The sequence below is a fragment of the Geotrypetes seraphini genome, chromosome 5, assembly GCF_902459505.1.
Source record: "Geotrypetes seraphini chromosome 5, aGeoSer1.1, whole genome shotgun sequence".
In the NCBI taxonomy this organism is placed as follows: domain Eukaryota; kingdom Metazoa; phylum Chordata; class Amphibia; order Gymnophiona; family Dermophiidae; genus Geotrypetes; species Geotrypetes seraphini.
Window position 1 is genome coordinate 121,702,124 of NC_047088.1, and position 19,558 is coordinate 121,721,681.

A 19,558-nucleotide genomic window follows, 5' to 3' on the forward strand; every position below is an offset into this window, starting at 1 on the left:
GGAGTTTGGGGCTTCTTTTCCCCTTTTTCTCTGTGTGCTACTAACTTTCTACCTGTGTGGGATGCTAGTCTTGGAGTTCTTTCCCTTCTCCATGTTTCTGGTTCTGGTACTTTGTGAGACTGATGACCCTGGGGGAGGCTGGGCTCCTAGGGTTTTGTATTTGTGGCTTCTTTTGTCTATGGGTCCTCCTTATTCTGTCTTCTGGCTGTTGTAAACTTGCCTTTTAGGCTAACTTCTTGGAATGTTGGGGGCATTACGTCCCCGATTAAGAGGTCAAAAATCTTGGTGGCACTTCAGCGTCATCTCGCTGATATTGCCTGTTTACAGGAAACTAGGCTTACCGACGAGGAACATCTTAAGCTGCGGCGTTCCTGGGTGGGAGAGGTTTATTTTGCGTCTTCCCCGGGGCAACGGGGTGGGGTAGCGGTGTTGTTTCGGAAATCTTCGCCTCTCGGAGTGCAGGTCCTTGATAGGTCTCCGGAGGGTCGTCATTTACTTTTACGACTTTCGTTGGGAGACCGGAGTTATCTGTTACTGGTGGTTTATGGCCCTAACTCGTCAGAATCCGTATTTTTACGTGAATTGGTTGCTCTTCACTCACGGTATTCCGGCGATCCTTTGCTCTTGGTGGGTGATTTCAATTTGGTCAGCGATCCTGAATTAGATAAATCGGGGCTAACCCCCTTTACTTTGGGGGCTCAAGGACGTCTTTTAGCTGATCTTTGCGATACTCTTTCAGTGGTGGATCCCTGGTGTCTTTTACATCCTGAGGTCCGGGACTAAACTCATCTCTCCAGAGCTCATAATACCTGGTCTCGCATTGATTACATTTTTGTATCCGTGGGTCAGTTCCCCTCCGTTTCATCCGCGGAGATAGGCCCTTTGGCCATTTCCGATCATGCTCCCATTTGGATTGATATATCTTTGGATCCGACCTATGTTCGTTCCCCTTCTTGGCGCTTTCCCTTCTATCTGGCCCAGGATGTGGAGTTTCAAACCTTTTTGGAGACTCAATGGGACGACTATTTGCAACATAATGTCCATCATCAAGACGATCCTATTTTGTTTTGGGAGGCCGCCAAAACCGTGCTACGAGGTCACATTATTTCCTTTCTCTGTGCCAGACACAAACGTATTAACTGTAGTATTATGGCCCTGCAACGAGATCTTGGCGCAGCTAAATGTGCCTTTCAGGCGGCTCCTTCTACCACTACTCGGGAACACTATCTGTCTGCTCAGTTTCTTCTCTCGACTGTATGCTTCGCCGGATGAGATTTCAGGGGACCTTGTTTCTGACTATTTACACTCGTCTGGCATGCCGCATTTGGCTGCGGACAAGGTGACGCGTCTTAATGAACCTCTTCAGGCATTAGAATTGCAGGTTGCCATCAAATCCCTTCGCTCGGGTAGGGCTCCTGGCCCGAACGGGTTCTCCAGCAAATTTTACCGTATTCTCTCTCACCGTGTTTGTGGGCCTTTACTCGACTATTATAATGCGGCTATAACTGGAGGCTCATTTCCTCGTTATGCTAACGAGGCCTTGGTTACCTTATTGTTAAAGCTGGGTAAGGCGGCTGATGACCCGGAGTCTTATCGACCGATCTCCCTCCTTAATGTTGATTTAAAATTGTTTTCTCGTATTTTGACCAACCGTTTTGCACCGCTTCTCCCTTCCATTATCCATGAGGACCAGGTTGGATTTGTTCGGGGTCGACACCCAGTTCGCAATGTACGCAAGATCCTTTTTGCGCTGGCTCATTGTCAGGAACTTGGCATTGACTCGTTGTTTGTTAGCCTGGACGCATCTAAAGCATTTGATAGTGTTAACTGATCCTTCTTATTTCCTACCCTTGAACATGTGGGCCTGGGGGGGCTTTATTTGAGTGCTGTCTGTTCCTTATATTCTAATCCGAGGGCGTCTCTCTTGGTTAATGGTATTCGTACTGATTCCTTTCCTATACTCAGGGGTGTTAGACAGGGCTGTCCCCTATCTCCTCTACTTTTTCTGCTCTTTTTAGAACCCTTACTTTGTACTTTGCGCCACACCGATGAGGTGCGAGGCCTTCGGGTCGCGGGTGAGTCCTTGAAGACTTTGGCCTTTGCAGATGATATGTTTTTGATCCTGACCTCTCCGGCGGTTTCTTTGCCCCTCGCGTTGGATCTTATTTCTGAATTTGGTTTTCATTCCGACCTCTCCCTGAATCTTCATAAATCTTTGGCTTTGCCTTCTTGCCCGGCAGTTCGTACTTCTTGGCGGGGTTCCTTCCCTTTGCGATGGGCAGAGTCTGAGCTTCGATATTTAGGGATATGCATTCCTATGGATCTTACCCGCCTCTACTCTTTAAATGTCCGCTCTTTGTTTTCTACCTTTGAAACACGGTTACAGCTGTGGCGGGGTCTACCTATTTCTTTGATGGGTCGGGTGAGCCTCTATAATATGCTTGTTGTACCGCAGTGGCTGTATGTGTTTCAGGTTCTTCCCCTTTATCTGTTTCCCCTTGATGAAAAGCGTCTTGTGCGCATGGTGCAACGGTTTCTCTGGCTGGGTAAGCGTGCTCGCCTTCCCTATCGGAGGGCGGCCTCCCCTTGGTATAAGGGTGGTTTGGGGTTATTGAATATTTGTTTCTTAACGATTGCTTGTGGCATGCGCCACATTAATGATCTTTTTAGCGGTACCTCCACGTTTACTAACACCTCCTTGGAACTTTCTTGCTTTACCTCTACCCATTTTAATGCGTTTCTTCACTCCTCTTTACTTTCCAAATGGGAATCTGCGCCCAGTGTGTTGTTGCATTGCCCTCTTCGACGGGCCTGGCACTGGGTATGTAGGTTTCATTCCCTTAGCTCTACGGTCTCTCCCTTTTTAAGATTATGCTATAATGCACGTTTTCCTCCTGGGGTGGACAATGCTAGTTTTGTGAATTGGGAAGCGAAGGGGATTCGTTTCTTGTTCCATCTAGTTGATGATGATGGTTTGATCAAACCCTTTGATCTGCTTTGCGAGGAATTTGCTCTTCCTCGTACAGATGTCTATGCCTACCTTCAGATATGCCATTACATTTCCTCCTTGTCAAGTACTCATCTTTCGGCTTCCTGTCGGGAATTGTTGTTGGAGGCCTTTACCTTTGGTTCCCAATAGCCTGTCCCGTTGAAATTTCACCATAGACATCTGAAGGACGAATCCCCTATGCTTGATGGTCTCCGATTACGGGATGCTTGGGTGAGAGATTTGAATATGGAATTCTTTGATGAAGTAATTTTGAATGCTATCAAAACGCTGCCTGTATATGGTAAATATGCAGTTTTATGGGAACAACATTATAAATTGACTCTTCTCCTGTATATCTCTCCTCGGAGAGCTTTCCTGGCGGGGTTCTGCTCCACTGCGGACTGTCGGCGCTGTGGTGCTCCGGATGCAGGTCTCGGCCACATGTTCTGGTCGTGTCCATCAATACAAAATTTTTGGGACGCTATTTTTCTTTTTGTAGATACCACCTGGAACATTACAGTTCGGAGATCTGCCTTGGTGTTATTTGGAGCCTCCTTACATTTTCATCCCCCGTCGGCCTGGGGCCACTGCATTCCTTCGATGGACTGCTGTGATTGCTCTCAAATGCATATTGCTTAAGTGGATGGAAGCGGAGGCCCCTGACTATTCCCTCTGGCGTGGTCACATGATTAAGTTGCTTTCTTGGGAACGGAGGGGAGTCCAGGACATTTCGTCCTCGCTGGGACGGGCCTTCCAGCGAATTTGGGAGCCTTTTTGGATAACGTTGTCTCCGGTGGCTCGTAGTCGCCTTTTGAACTGCTAACCTGGTACTTGTTCTATTGTCTGTTTCTTCTGTTTTGTTTGCCATCAGTGAGAAGAGGGGGGATGGGTTGTGGGTTGGGTTAGTGGGGTGGGTTTGTGAGCTTTTGTGTGAACTATGAGCTGCTTGTTGCTCTTTGTACTTGTTTCTGATTGCTGTTTTTCTTGTTGCTCAATAAATATATTTGATGATAAATTCTGAAAAGGCCTCTGGTCCCTGGGGAGTAATCACCCTTAATTTGTTTTTTGGGCTGCAGGGAGTACAAGTCCTTTCATGCGGAACATTCAGCCTTACAACCCAAAATAGAAATAGTCACCCAATTTTCAGCTGCTGCGCCACATGGCGTAAGGTCACTCTGAAGGTGCTTAATTTGCGTAATCCTGGCAAGAAGCAGAAGAGCCCAAGGACTCCATCCTAACAAATTTTGAAGTAAAAATTGCAGTTTTGGAAGAACAGAGTGCTCTTGAAATAAAGATAGCTAAGCAATTAGAACCAAAATCAAGATATTTTTCACAGTTAGCAAAGTAAAAAATCCTAAAATCGCCATTTTTGTAGGTGGGTGAACACAGGGGGATATGTAGAAACCTTTAAAACCTTGAAATTCAGAACCCCTCCCCGATTCACCTCACAGGCTGTGACAACCTTACTCAGTGACTTGTGCTGGAAATGTGCTGCTGCCTGCCTCAACTCTCTTACAGTGGCTGGAATCAGAGAATCATTGCTTCATGCTGGGAATGCCTCTTTGACGCTGATCTTTGGGCTGCCAGTTAGACATGGTGCCTGACCGTAACACCACCCCCTTGGACCGATGGACACGCTAAGTATAGGGTGAAGATGAAAAATGCAGCTGGTACCCTGTGAGACACTGATGAGCCTCCTAAGGGTGCCTAACAGCCTGCACTCGAACCCCTGCTAAATAGGTGAGGAAAAAGTGAGGACAGCCTCGAGCTTCAAAGAAACTGTTCAAGCCAGGCTAGAAGACTTGAACATCGGGGCCAAAAGAATCACCAGAATGGATTCTCTCTCCCACATGACTGGGCTAGAGACTCCATTCTGTGAATTCAAATAACAGACATGAGGAAAAGCCATGTAATAATCACATTAGGATTAATTAATAGTTCTCCTATGCTTGAGAAGAGCAAGCCATCACATTTTCAGTGCTCTTCAAAGGGAGAAAGCAAGGACAAACAGATTTATACCCTATGTGACATAATTTGTAATAATTGGAATACAATGGTACAGTTGATCACATGACTTCCTTTCCAAAAAGTGCCTTATGTCAATGTTACATTTAAATCCTTATTTTAATGTTAAGTCCATTCTAATGTTAAGTTTTTAAACCCAGCACGTGGCAGTGTTTCACTTTTTCTTTCTAAATCACTTTTGACCAATCATGTCAGTAAAAAGCCCTACTTCCTGGTTTATAAAAACAGACACATATTAACATCTGTGTGAACTAGTAATTAGCTTTGTGTGTGCTAATCTATAAGAAACAGAGGCATTCACATGATTGTGTGTGAGAGTCTATATACAAAGACAGTTTTACTGTTTCCTCTGGAACCCTTTTCTGTAAATTCCATGACTACATTTAAACAATAGTATATAAATTTATTTATGTCTTAAAATTCACAGGTCACCCTGACCTTTCTTAGCATAACTAAAATGTAGAACAACCGAGGAGCTATTAGAATCATTGTGGCATGATCGTTCTTGAGCTTGACAAGTCTTGAGAATGAGAGGGAATGGAGGGAACGCATAAAGGAAGAGATTCATCCATTCCAGAAGAAAAGCATCTGCCTCGAGGCGATGAGAAGGGTATATCCTGGAGCAGAACTGAGGCAGTTTGAGGTTGTGGGGAGATGCAAAGAGATCTATTTGAAGAGTTCCCCACTGAAAAAAAATGTGATGAAGAGGCGAGGAATTGAGTGTCCATTTGTGAGGTTGCAGAAGGCGACTCAATTTGTCCGCCAGACAGTTTTTCTCTCCTTGAATGTAGACGGCTTTCAAGAACGTGTTGTGATAGATCGCCCAGTCCCACACTCTTTTAGCTTCTTGACAAAGAGGGAGAGATCCTGTTCCTTCCTGCTTGTTGATGTAGTAAATGGCGACGTGATTGTCTGTTTGAATAAGGACTACCTGGTCGTGAAGAAGTGCTGAAAAGCTTTGAGAGCATTGAAGATCGCTCTGAGTTCTAACAGATTGATACGACACTGACGATCCGTGTTGGACCAGTGGCCTTGAATACGGAGACCGTTGAGATAAGCCCCCCCAAGCGAAGGTCGAGGAAACTGTCGTGAGGACCTTCTGATGGGGAGAGGTGTCTGAAACAGTAAACCTCTGGAGAGATTGGAAATAGAATCTGTGAGAGAGACTATGACAGAAGAGAAAGAGAAGCTGGAATCCCGCTGGATAAAGATTCCCAGACACAACGGAGCTGACACAAAGATTGGCTTTTACTATCGACCGCCAGGACAAATGGAAGAAACAGACGTGGAAATGATAGAGGAAATTAAACACGAATGTAAGACAGGTAATGTGATAATCTTGGGGGATTTCAATTTTCCTGGAATAGACTGGAACCTGGGAATTTCAAATTGTGGCAAGGAGGCAATGTTTCTGGAAGTGCTAGGGGACTGCTTTCTGGAACAATTGGTGGGAGAGCCGACAAGAGGAAACATCACCTTGGACTTGGTCCTAAACGGCATTACGAGGCCAGCAAAGGAAGTAGAAGTCACGGTCCCGCTGGGGACGAGCGATCACAACATGATCAACTTCAGACTCGATGTCGGGAAGGGGAAAAGTACCAAAACCTCAACCACAACTTTAAACTTCAAAAGGGGAAGATATGATAGCATGAGAGCCATGGTGAAACAACAGATCAAGAAAAAAATGGGCAAAGTCAAAACGGTAGAACAGGCATGGTCCCTTCTGAAAAATACTATCACGGAAGCACAAAGCCTCTACATTCCGAGGATATCCAAAGCAAAGAAAACCAAAGGCAAAAGAGAGCCGGCGTGGCTTACTAAAGAGGTGAAGGAAGCCATAAAAGAAAAGAAGGACTCCTTCAAAGCATGGAAACGCACGAAAACAATCGAAACTTGGAACAAACACAAGGGTGATCAGAAGAAGTGTCACAGGGCAGTGAGGGATGCCAAAAAGGACTATGAGGAGAAAATAGCGCAGGAGGCCAAAAACTTCAAGCCCTTCTTCAAGTACGTGAAAGGGAGAAAACCCGCAAATGAGGCAGTGGGACCGCTGGATGACCAGGGAAGGAAAGGGTACATCAAGGAAGACAAACAAATCGCAGACAGGCTAAATTCATTCTTTGCGTCTGTCTTTACAAAGGAAGACACTGCAACAATTCCAGAAGCAGTGAAAGTGTTCAAAGGAGTAACAGAGGACAGCCTTACCACAGTAGACGTGGACTTGGACCAGATATACCGCCAGATCGACAAACTCAAAAGCGACAAATCCCCTGGACCGGATGGAATTCATCCGAGAGTCTTGAAAGAGCTAAAAGTGGAAATCGGAGAACTATTCCAAAAACTTGCCAATCTGTCAATCAAAACAGGGCAGATACCAGACAACTGGAAGATAGTGAACGTCACGCCGATATTCAAAAAAGGATCAAGAGGAGTACCGGGCAACTATAGACCTGTGAGTCTCACGTTGGTCCCTGGGAAGATGGTTGAGGCGCTGATCAAGGATAGCATAACCCGGCACCTAGACACACACGACCTGATGAAAGCCAGACAACATGGATTCAGGAAAGGGAAGTCATGCTTGACGAACCTACTTCAATTTTTTGAGACAGTGAACAGACAAATTGATAATGGAGAACCGGTGGATATTATATACTTGGATTTTCAGAAAGCGTTCGACAAAGTTCCACATGTAAGACTCCTCAGGAAACTGCAGGGCCATGGAATAGAAGGAGATATACTAAGATGGATAGGCAAATGGCTGGAGAACAGAAGGCAGAGAGTGGTCATAAATGGGAAGTTCTCGGACTGGGAAAACGTGACTAGCAATGTGCCCCAGGGCTTGGTACTTGGGCCCATCTTATTTAATATCTTCATCAATGACCTAGAGGATGGAACATCCAGTGAGATCATCAAGTTTGCAGATGACACAAAACTATGCCGGGCCATCAAATCGCAGAAGGACAGTGAAGAACTCCAGAGTGACTTGAGCCGATTGGAGAACTGGGCAGATAAATGGCAGATGAAGTTTAATGTGGAAAAATGCAAAGTGATGCACTTAGGCAGAAAAAATAAGGAACACAAGTATAGTATGTCAGGTGCAACTCTGGGAAAATCTGAACAGGAAAAGGACCTGGGAGTATTAATCGATAGGACACTGAAGCCGTCGGTGCAATGTGTGGCGGCAGCGAAGAACGCGAATAGAATGCTAGGCATGATAAAGAAGGGAATCACGAGTAGATCGGAGAAAGTCATAATGCCGCTTTATAGAGCGATGGTCAGACCACACTTGGAATACTGCGTCCAGCATTGGTCTCCATACCTAAAGAAGGATATCATACTGCTAGAGAGGGTGCAGAGACGAGCAACAAAGCTGGTGAAAGGTATGGAGAACCTGGATTACGAGGAAAGACTTAAGAGACTGGGGTTGTTCTCCCTTGAGAAAAGGAGACTACGAGGGGATATGATCGAGACATTCAAAATACTGAAAGGAATCGACAAAATAGAGCAGGAAAAAACGTTATTTACAATGTCCAATGTGGCACAGACAAGAGGACATGGGCTGAAGCTAAGGGGGGGACAAGTTCAAGACAAATATCAGGAAGTTCTGCTTCACGCAACGAGTGGTGGACACCTGGAATGCTCTCCCAGAGGAGGTAATTGTGGAATCCACCATTCTAGGATTTAAGGGTAAGTTAGATGTACATCTCCTTATGAGTGGCATGAAGTGACATGGGTAGGGGTAGGCTAGATGCACTTCTCTTTACGAGAAGCTTGGAGCGATATGGGGACCAAAACTTATGCCAGGGAACACCTGGCGGGGCCTCTGCGTGTGCGGATCGCCCGACTTGATGGACCTAGGGTCTGTTCCGGAGATGGCGCTTCTTATGTTCTTAAGAGAGCATCCACCAGTGGAGAGACTGTCTCAACGAAGGAGTGACTGTAATGTGTTGAGAAAGTGGGTCACAAGCCTGCGCACATTGAGATGCCGGAGTCCACTAAAGAATTCTGAGGTGAAGTCTGGCAAAAGGAGTCATGTGAACAGTCGAGGCCATGTGACCGAGTAATACCATCATGTGTCTCACTGAGAGTGAAGAAAGGGAAGATACTTTGAGCAAAGCTGAAGAAGAGCATCCAGACGTTGCTGAGGAAGGAATGGTCCAAGTTGGATAGTGTCCAGAACAGCTCCAATAAACTGCAGATTCTGAGAGGGCTGAAGGTGGGATTTGGGAAAGTTGATTTTGAATCCCAAGCTTTGTAGGAACCACGTAGTCCGTTGGGTTGCTACAATAACCCTTTGAAATGTTGAATCTTTGATGAGCCAGTCGTCCAGGTAGGGGAACACCTGAAGACCATGGTTCCTTAGAGATTCTACCACCACTAGGCACTTGGTGAACATTGTCTGAGATGTCAGACCGAAGGGTAGCACTCTGTACTGAAAATGCAGATTCCCCACCCAAAATCTGAGGTACTGACGGGAGGCTGGATGAATGAGAATATGAGTGTAAGCCTCTTTGAGATCTAGAGAACATAACCAATCGTTCTGATCTAAAAGGGGATATAAGGATTTTAGGGACAACATGCAAAACTTTTCTTTGACCAAAAATTTGTTGAGGGCCCTGAAATCCAATATAGGCCGCAGATCGCCCATCTTCTTCGGAACTAGGAAGTAACGGGAGTAAAATCCCCTGCTCTGCTGTTCCAATGGAACTTCCTCAATGGCACGGAGACGAAACAGAGCCTGAGCTTCCTGAAGAAGGGTGGTCTGGGATGGATTGGAAGAATACTTTCTTGGAATAAGCTCTGGTGGAATCTGAGTGAAATGAAGACAGTATCCCTCCCTGATTATTGACAGCACCCAGGAGGTCGGATGATGGAGACGACCTCCTATGGGAAGAGGGGAGGACAGAGGCAGAACGATGAAGGTTATGCTCTGTTTGAGACAGTCAAAAAGGTTGAGAAGCCTATGGCGAAGCAGAAGGCTGAGGTTTCTGTTGCTTCTGCTGTTCCTGTTTTTTGGGGGATGCTCGAGTATAAGGAGCTGCCCTCGGAGGATAACGCCTCTGATAGGATGGAACAGGCTGAGAAGATTTAGGAGGAGCTGGCTTAGGTTTTGGTCTGACGATGGAAGCAAAGGATTTCTCATGCTCAGACAACTTCTTGGTGGCGGCTTCTATGGATTCATCAAAAAGGTCATTGCCTTCACAAGGAATATTGGCCAGATGATTCTGAATGTTGGGATCTATATCAATGGTGCGAAGCCAGGCAAGGCGGCGCATCGCTACAGAGAAAGCAGTGACCTTAGAGGAAAGTTCAAAGGCATCATAAGAGGACTGAAGAAGGTGCAACCTGAGTTGCGCCAAGGTAGCAATGACTTACTGGAACTCTAAAAGCCTGTGTTGAACAAGGTCTTTAGAAAAATCATGGAGTATATCAATAAAATACTTGAAATAAGTAGTAAAAATAAAATTATAATTTAAAACCCTGGAGGCCAACATCGAATTTTGATAAAGATGACGGCCAAACTTGCCCATAGTCCTGCCCTCTCTGCCAGGAGGTACGGTAGCATAGACCCTGCAAGGATGACTCCTCTTTAAGGAAGATTCCACAAGAAGGGACTGATGAGATAGTTGGGAGTTCTCAAAGCCCCTGCAATGTACAGTTCTATACCTTGATTCCAGCTTGCCTGGAACTGAAGGAAAGGCTTAAGTTTCCAGGTTTCGTTTGAAAGTCTGAGAAAGAAGTCTGTTCAGAGAAAGTTTGAGAGACTCCGCAGGACGCCGAGGCAAACTCATTTCCTCTAAATACTCCTTAGAGTACTTAGAATCAGCGTCCAATTTAAGATCCAGTGCCTCAGCCATTTGACGGAGGAAGGATGAAAAGGAGAATTGATCCGCTAGAGCATGGCCTCGAGAGGGACTCGATGACCTCGAGGCGCCTCGAATGGAAAACGAAGGTGAGGCCTCTATGGAGTACTGTTATCCCAGCGAATAAACAGACTGGGGCGAGGCAATGGAATCAGCTGTGCCCTCAGGTTCTGCTACTGGTGTCCTATCTCGAGGAGTTGGAGGCCTTGAAGAACTGAAAGGCATGGACGAGGAAGGCTTCTCTCTGGAGGAGGACCTGCTCCTCGATGAGGGCCTCGACCAACGGTGAGAGTGTTACCTGGAAGCAGGTCTCGTACAAGGTCGAGGAGACTTCGCCCTATGCCTCGAAACGAGCAATGCCTTAAATGAGGATATAGGGCTAGAAGCTGTAGATCAAAGTACCATAGACTCTGTGGTTAAAAATCGAGGAATCTCAAAGCACTATCAAAGACTAGGCTCTTGCATGGAGTGTGAGGATTCCAGACGAGACACTCACAAAGACTCGACTCCTTGCATGGTTTATTATTGTAAACCAACCAGATACACGTGATGGTCGGTATATCAAAATATTAATAAACTTGAAACTTGAGTGTGAAGATTCCAGACCAGACACTCGCAGAGACTCGACTCCTTGCATAGAGTGTGTAGATTCAGTTCGAGGCAAAGGCAAGGACTCGACCTCTTGTGAGCCTGCCAAGGCTGGACTGCAGGAAGCAGAGTTGAGGCAGGACTCTATTTGGTCAGTAACTGAACAAATTCCCGCTCTAAAATGGTCTGGATAGTAGCCTGCATTGTTGATCCGAGTCTGAAACAGGCTAAAGGCTCTGAGGTCGAAAATGAAGAATGATGTTTGGGTAGCTCGAGGACCACTGCTGGAACTGTCTGCTGAGGTATCCGACCTGAGGGAAGATCAGGAGAAGACTTGGCAGATTTACTCGAGGTCGAGGACGTTCCAAACGAGGAAGGTCTGATGGGAGTCGAGGTCGTGGAGGCAGGAGGACACCCCGTAGCAGGCCTGACTGAGTCGGAGGTCGAGGGTGTAGCAGTTGTTTTCATACCGAAAATCTTCTCCACTTGAACTCAACAACGTTTGACGGCTCAAGATTGAAGAGTAGCACAGCGAATGCATGATTCCGGGCAATGGTGAGGCCCCAGACACTGAAGGCACCAGGTGTGGGTCAGTGAGAGAGATCGCACACTGGCACTTCTTGAAGCCTGTGTCAGTCCGGGACATAGAAGATAGCTGCCGTAAAGTCAAAGCCCGCAGGCTGAGGGCGTGCGACAGGCCCCGCCAGTCACTTGATGAAAAAATTAACTTTTTTTTTTTTTAAACAAAGACCAAATGAAAAGCACAGCGACACGGTAAGAAGTAAAATAAAACACGAGCCGCAGTGAGAGAAGGCACGAAGCGAACTAAGTTCAGCGCAGAGCATCAAAGACGGACTTCTCGGCTCCGTGGAAAACTGAGAACTGAGGAGACGTGCCCAGTGCTGGGCGGGAAAGCACTCGCGCATGCGCGGTTTGGCAGACTCAAAACTTCTGAGTTTTCTACAAGCAAGTCTGCTTGCGAGGTTGTCCACATCTGGGCTCTGTGGATGACGTCACCCACATGTGAGAATAGGCTGCCTGCTTGTCCTGGGATAATAAATACTGTATTATATATGAAATAAAGACTCCTCTGGAAAAAAAAGTATCTATTTTTCAGTATCAACTAACCTCATAAGCTGCACCAAGATCTTGAAACTTGGCCTGTGCTTCAGGATCATCAGGATTACGGTCTGGATGAAGATGCAATGCCAGCTTGCGATAGGCTTTCTTAATCTCCTTCACCGAGGCACTCCGGGAAACACCCAGAATCTGATAGAAGTCCCTTCTGAAAGGAAATGAAATAACTTGCTAACACTGAATAGGAAAAAAAAAATTTTGGCACTAAAATGTAATTTTAACTTTTATCTTTTAGCTATTGAGATTATAGATAGCTGTACTGACTTATGAGTAATAAGCAATGTGCTATCACTAATTGTTATAGACTCAGTCAAATAAGTAGATCAGGGGGACCACAAATTCGATACTTGATGTGGTATGAGTGATTAAAGTGACTATAGCAAAAACAATGTAAATTCACTCACATATATTCAACAACATTTCTTGAAAACCATATGAACTTAAAGAAATCAGTGCTCAGAGACATGGAGGTGAAAACAAGGGGTGACTCCGTCCCTCCCCCCACCCGACGGGACTACACTGAGCCAGTTGGAAGGCTCAGTGAGTCTCCCAGCACCCGTTTCTTTTTCTTTGTTTTATTTGTATCCCACTTTGGCCACATCGTTGGACCCAGGAGCAGGCAGGTAGGCTTGCAGGCGTGGGAACGCACTCCGCCCCTCCCCCCTCCATAGCTGGACCCAGGATTAGGCAGGAAGGCTTGCCGGCGTGGGAGCGCACTCCGCCCCTCCCCCCCACCCGACGGGACTACGCTGAACCAATAAAAGGTTCAGCGCCTAACGGCGCGCAGTTGAAGACGCTCATAGCACATTTGTGAAGCGACCAAGAAGCGATCCACCCCCACAACACTACCAAACTTAAAACCATCTGAAAAACAACAGCCAAACCACCAAAGACCCTTCCACCAACTTTCACCAACCACCAAACAAAAAACAAACAAAACCCCCCCCACAAAAAAACCAAAATGAAGCTAATCTCACAAACCCAGCACTTCATACTGTTAATCTTTCTTTTAACCAGCGGGAAGACAGCAGCAAATAACTTCCTCCCTTCATCCACTACAGATATAAATAAATCTCTCTTCCAAACTAGGAGAACATCAAGTGACAGAAACTCAAACCTACAATCTAACACTCTACACTCTATTATTACAGCATGGGGAAGAAGACCAACACACACAAAGACTAAACCACACCGACACCCTAAATCACTTATATACCCAAACACAACTCACAACTATCAAACAGAGTTATCCACACTCAAATGTGCCTACTTAAATATCAGAGCGCTAGGTCCAAAAACAGAGCTCATAAAAACCTGGATAACACAAGAAAACCTGGACTATCTTTTCCTCACAGAAACCTGGCTAACCTCCGACTCAGACCCCAGAATAACTGAAGTCTGTCCACAAGGATACAAAATTACAGTGGTCTGCAGAGGAAAAAAAAAAAAAGACGCAGAGGCCTAGCAATCTTAATCAAACAAGACCTAACCCTTAATATAATTGAGAAAACATCTAACTCATCAGTCCGGCCATTGGTCCAACGGTCGGTTCGGGGGCCCGTTCCAGCAGGGCACCCGACACTGTCTTCGCTCCTCCCCCATTCCAGCAGGGGAGAGCCGACGGAGGAGGGCTGCAGTCCAGCCATCGGACCAACGGTTGGCTCGGGGACCTGTTCAAGCTGGACTTCAGTTTTGACTGTTTTGATTTTATTTTCAATTCTTTTTAGTTTATGATATATTTTTTAATCTCACTTATTGTTTTACCACTTATTTTGTTTTATTTTATCATTCAAATTTCATTTAAATTTCCCCAGAATTCTATTGCTTCAACGGTTCTCCCTCTGCATCTATTCTTATCTCCCCTCTTTTTTCTACCTTTCAAAGTCCTTTAGATCATTGTAGTCTTATTAGAATGTTTATTTTCTTATTTTTCTCATCTATTCTCTATTTTATTTCTTCATTACTCTACTAATTATCATTTTTCCAGGTACTTTAGTTAGATTGTGAGCCTTCGGGATAGTAAGGGAATTTCTAAGTACCTATTTTACTTATAATTTTAATGCACCCTATTGTCTATTTTTCTGTAAACCACTTAGAATCCTAACGGAGTTTAGTTGTATATAAGAAATAAATTACATTACATTACATACATGGACCTATTAGCTTGCCAACTCTCAAGAACCACACTAAAAGACACACTAAACTGCATGCTCTGCTACATAGCGCCAGGAAACTGGTCTTTACCAAGAACCAAAGTGGAAGACTTCATATACCAAAACTCACTAATAGCAACCTACAACCTACTCCTAGGAGACCTAAATCTACACTTAGATGATCAATCTTCCAAACAAGTAGACAACTTTCTCTCATTTCTCAAAGCCTTATCCTTCCAAATACTAAATCCTCAAACAACTCATGAAAAAGGACACCAGCCTTCATGACCCACCAACCATCCTTAACAGAAATTCATATATCTAAAGGAACATGGTCCAGATCCATCTGGTCAAACCACTACACCTACACTTTCAACATCAACTGGACCAAAAACAAAAAACTATAACAAAACTCAATAAAGTAACATACACCTCACGCAAACACATCGAACCCTCCATATTCTGGTCTAAAATAGATGAAACTATTCTAGAAAACAACCCCGAGGACTTCATCTTACATTGGGAAAGACTATGCTCCAACGCCCTTGATGGTTTAGCCCCACTGCAAATCAAATCCAGACCCAGCAGGAGATCAGATAAATGGTTCGACTCCGAACTGCTACAACTCAAAAGACAATGTAGACGACTAGAAAGAAAATTGAGAAAATCGAACTTGGATCATACAAAATCCGCCTGGAAAAAAATCAACAAACAATACAAATCACAATTAAAGGACAAGAGAAAAGCACACTACACCAACCTAATAGGCACTGAAACCCAAGACACCAAAAAAACTATTTCAAATTCTAAAAACCCTAACCGACACCAAACCCTACCTGACCACTAACAATACTACCCCCCCCCCTCAGCCACTCTACTAGCAGAACACTTCCAAAATAAAATTACCAATGCAAGAGCTACCCTCAATGACACCTCTACCCATCCTAACAAATTCACAATTCTCCCCATAGATAGAGATTCTATTGCAGCAGACAGAATATGGTCTCAATTCCCCAACATTCAATGGCCCGAATTCATCAAATACTACAAAAAATACAGCCATGCATCCTGTGATCTCAACAACTGTCCACCATATCTCCTAAAAACATCCAGCACAAAATTTCGCGCTCTTCTTCTAAACTGGATACAAATCTCGCTAATAAACGGCCACTACCCTACTAACTTCAGTGAAATCATCATCACCCCGATCCTCAAAGACCCCAAAGGACCGATAGATCAAACAGTTAACTACAAACCCATTGCCTCTATTCCACTCTACGTCAAAATAATAGAAGGACTAGTTGCCAAATTCCTCTCCAATTACCTAGAAAACCATAACATACTCCATCTCACACAGAAACAACTTCAGCACGGAAACACTACTTGGATCTCTCTTGGACACAGCCAGACAACATCTCAGCACAGGAAAAAAAATGATGCTCATACAACTAGACCTGACCGCTGCATTCGACTTGGTGGACCATAACATACTACTACAAATCCTAGATACAATAGGTGTCACAGATAAAGTATACACATGGTTTGAAGGATTCCTTAAATCAAGAACCTATAGAGTAAAATCAGACAAACAAAAATCTGAACCTTGGTCAAACCCCTGCAGAGTTCCCCAAGGATCCCCTCTATCCCCGACTCTCTACAATCTCTATACAGCCTCCCTCAGCTCTCACCTGGACAAACAAGGCATAACCTATTACAGCTATGCCGATGCTATTACCATTCTCATATCCTTCGATCAACCAGAACTCTCCATGACAAACACAATATACCAAACACTAAAATTAATAGCAACCTGGATGAAAAATCACAAACTGAAATTGAACCTAGATAAACTAAATTCATCCTCTTAGAAAACAACAAAATACCAACCATAACCAACATTGAAATCAACGCAATCAACTACCCCATACAAACCACCCTAAAACTGCTAGGAATAACTATCGACAGATGCTGCACCATGCAACGCAAATCAATAAAACAATACAATAGTCATTCTTAACCATGAGAAACTTAAGACAAGTTCGGAAATTCTTCGAGAAAACACAATTCCAGCTCATAGTTCAGTCCTTAATACTAGGCCTACTTGACCACTGTAATATCCTCTACCTCCCATGCCCTACAACCATAACAAAACAACTACAAACTATCCAAAACTCAGCACTAAGACTCATCTACTCATTAAAGAAACATGACCACATTACAGAAGCATATCTCCAATTTAAATTCTACTGTCTACTATTTAAGACTTTATATGGAGACAGTCCAAACTACCTGAATAACCGCCTCATCCACAATACCGCAACCAGACATAGGAAAACTCATACCCCATTCTCATACCCACCAATTAAGGAGATCAAACAGAAAAAACTATATGATGGCCTCCTGGCCACTCAAGCAGCCAAAGTAGACAACCAAATTGCCAATCTACTGACGGCATCCCTCGACTACAAAACTTTTAGAAGAGAAATAAAGACCATACTCTTCAAGAAAACTCTGAAAAAAGAAATAATACCGCAAGTTTCAAACTCCACCTCTCACTAAAGCCAACTACCCCAAACAAATAACCTTACCCATTTCTTACTCTCTTTGATAATGACCAATTTTTTTTTTGTAAGTTCTTGTTGTAATATATCTTGGATAATTCTTTTGTAATCCGCCTTGAACTGCAAGGTAATGGCGGAATAGAAATCCCTAATGTAATGTAATGTAACCCCAAAACTATCACCTCACCACCCAATCATCGCATGAAGGGAGAAAGTATTTCCGGCTACAGCCATAAATGAAATGAAATGAAATGAATTTAAATTATTGAGACATCTCTCACCCTGGGATCAACATTTTGAATTCAGATTTTTGGTTCCCTGATGCAGGATCGAAACGGGCCACGTCGGAACCTGTAACCTGGCATTTGCCTTCTGAATAATTTTTGAACAACTTGTTAACCAATACATGAGTGATCATCTGCTGGTGGACAGTAGTATAAAGACTTTTTAAATATCAACTAAATATATTGAACATGTGATGATTGGGTGGTGAGGTGATAGTTTTGGGGTTCACCCCTTGTTTTCACCTCCGTGTCTCTGAGCACTGATTTCATTATAAGTTCATATGGTTGGCATGCGTCATATTAATGATCTCTTTAGGGGTACCTCAGCGTTCACTAACACTTCTTTGGAACTTTTCTGTTTTCATTCTACTCATTTTAGTGCCTATCTTCATTCTCTCCCTTCTCTTGAACCTGAGTCTCTTTCTGTGAAAATACTACATCGACCTTTGCGGAAGGTTTGGCGTTGGGTCTGTAAATTTCACACTCTTTCTCCCTCTGTCTCTCCCTTTCTGCCTATTCGTTTTAATGGTTCTTTCTTGCCTGGGATTGATGGGCCGAGTTTTGCTCGGTGGGAAACAAAGGGCATTCAATATATATTTCTCTTGGTTAATGATGATGGCACCCCTAAATCCTTTGCTCAATTGCAAACAGAATTTGTCCTCCCCCCCCTACTGACTATTTTGCTTACATGCAAATCCATCATTACATTTCTTCCTTACCCTCAAGCTCCTTGCAGGCCTCCTGTCAAGAGTCATTGTCCACGGCTTTTACCATTGGTTCCCAACAACCGGTTCCCCTCAAGTTCCATCATCGCCATTTGAAAGATGAATGCCCTTTGTTTGACCATTCTCGGCTGCGAGATGCTTGGTCTTGTGATCTTACTGTTGATTTGCCTGCTGACATACTACTTCAGGCTGTCCGCCGCCTGCCTGCTTTTCGTAAATATACTACCTTTTGGGAACAACATTTTAAATTGATTTTTCGTTTATACATCTCTCCTAAAAGGGCTTATTTATCCCACTTCCGTCTCAACGCAGCCTGCCTTCGTTGGCAGGCTCCGGAAGCAAGCTTGGGTCACATGTTTTGGACTTGTCCTAAGGTGCAGCTTTTTTGGACTGCTATCTTTGCTTTTGTGGAGAATCTTTGGCATGTCACCATTCGCAGCTCACCTTTGCTCTTGTTTGGGATTGTTCCTCACTACTTTCCACGTTCAAAAGGAGTTGCAGCTTTCCTTAAGTGGTCTATCCAGATTGCTCTGAAATGCATCCTGCTGAAATGGCTTGAGGCCGACGCTCCGGACTATTCCCTTTGGAGATGCCGCATGATTTCTCTTCTGATGTGGGAGCGGAGGGATGTGACTGATTTGTCTTCTCGCCAGGGCCGCCTTTTCCAGACCACTTGGGAACCTTTTTGGACTACTTTGACCCCTCTGGCTCGTAGCCGGATACTTAATTGATGCTTCTTGATTGTACTTATCCTTTTGCTTAGCTTGGTGTTTTACTTTCTTTTCTAATTCTTTGTTACTATGTATTTGGAAGGAGGACCCAGGGGTGGGAATGGGGGTGGGAGGGGGGTTGTTTTGGTTGGGGTTTGGGGGGGGTTCTTTTGGGGACATTTCATACTCTATTGAGCTGGTTTTGTACTTTGTTGTGTTGCCCTGTTGTTTTCTTGATTGCTCAATAAAAATATATTTGACGATAAGTTCATATGGTTTTCAAGAAATGTTGAATTTACATTGTTTTTGTTATCACTAATTGTTATGACATCCAATTTCTTAAAGCTCCCGTTCACTGGAATAAAAATAAAAAAGCAACAGCCTAAGGCTGCTGCTAAGAAGGACCACCATGAAAACAAATTATTTAAACCAGTCATTCTTAAATCTGTCCTGGGGAGACCCACAGCCAGTCTGGTTTTGAGGATATCCCTAATAAATATGCATGAGACAGGTTTGCCAACC

The 19,558-nt window shown here is 44.3% G+C and overlaps 1 protein-coding gene across 1 annotated transcript in view; it reads right to left on the bottom strand.

Annotated features, from left to right (window-relative positions):
• Window positions 1–19,558, bottom strand: part of DNAJB11 (DnaJ heat shock protein family (Hsp40) member B11) — a 593,123-nt gene that overhangs the window by 533,077 nt on the left and 40,488 nt on the right. Inside the window, exon 2 of the mRNA XM_033946900.1 lies at window positions 12,595–12,751. Coding sequence (XP_033802791.1) covers window positions 12,595–12,751 — 157 coding nt within the window. The remainder of the gene's footprint in view (window positions 1–12,594; window positions 12,752–19,558) is intronic.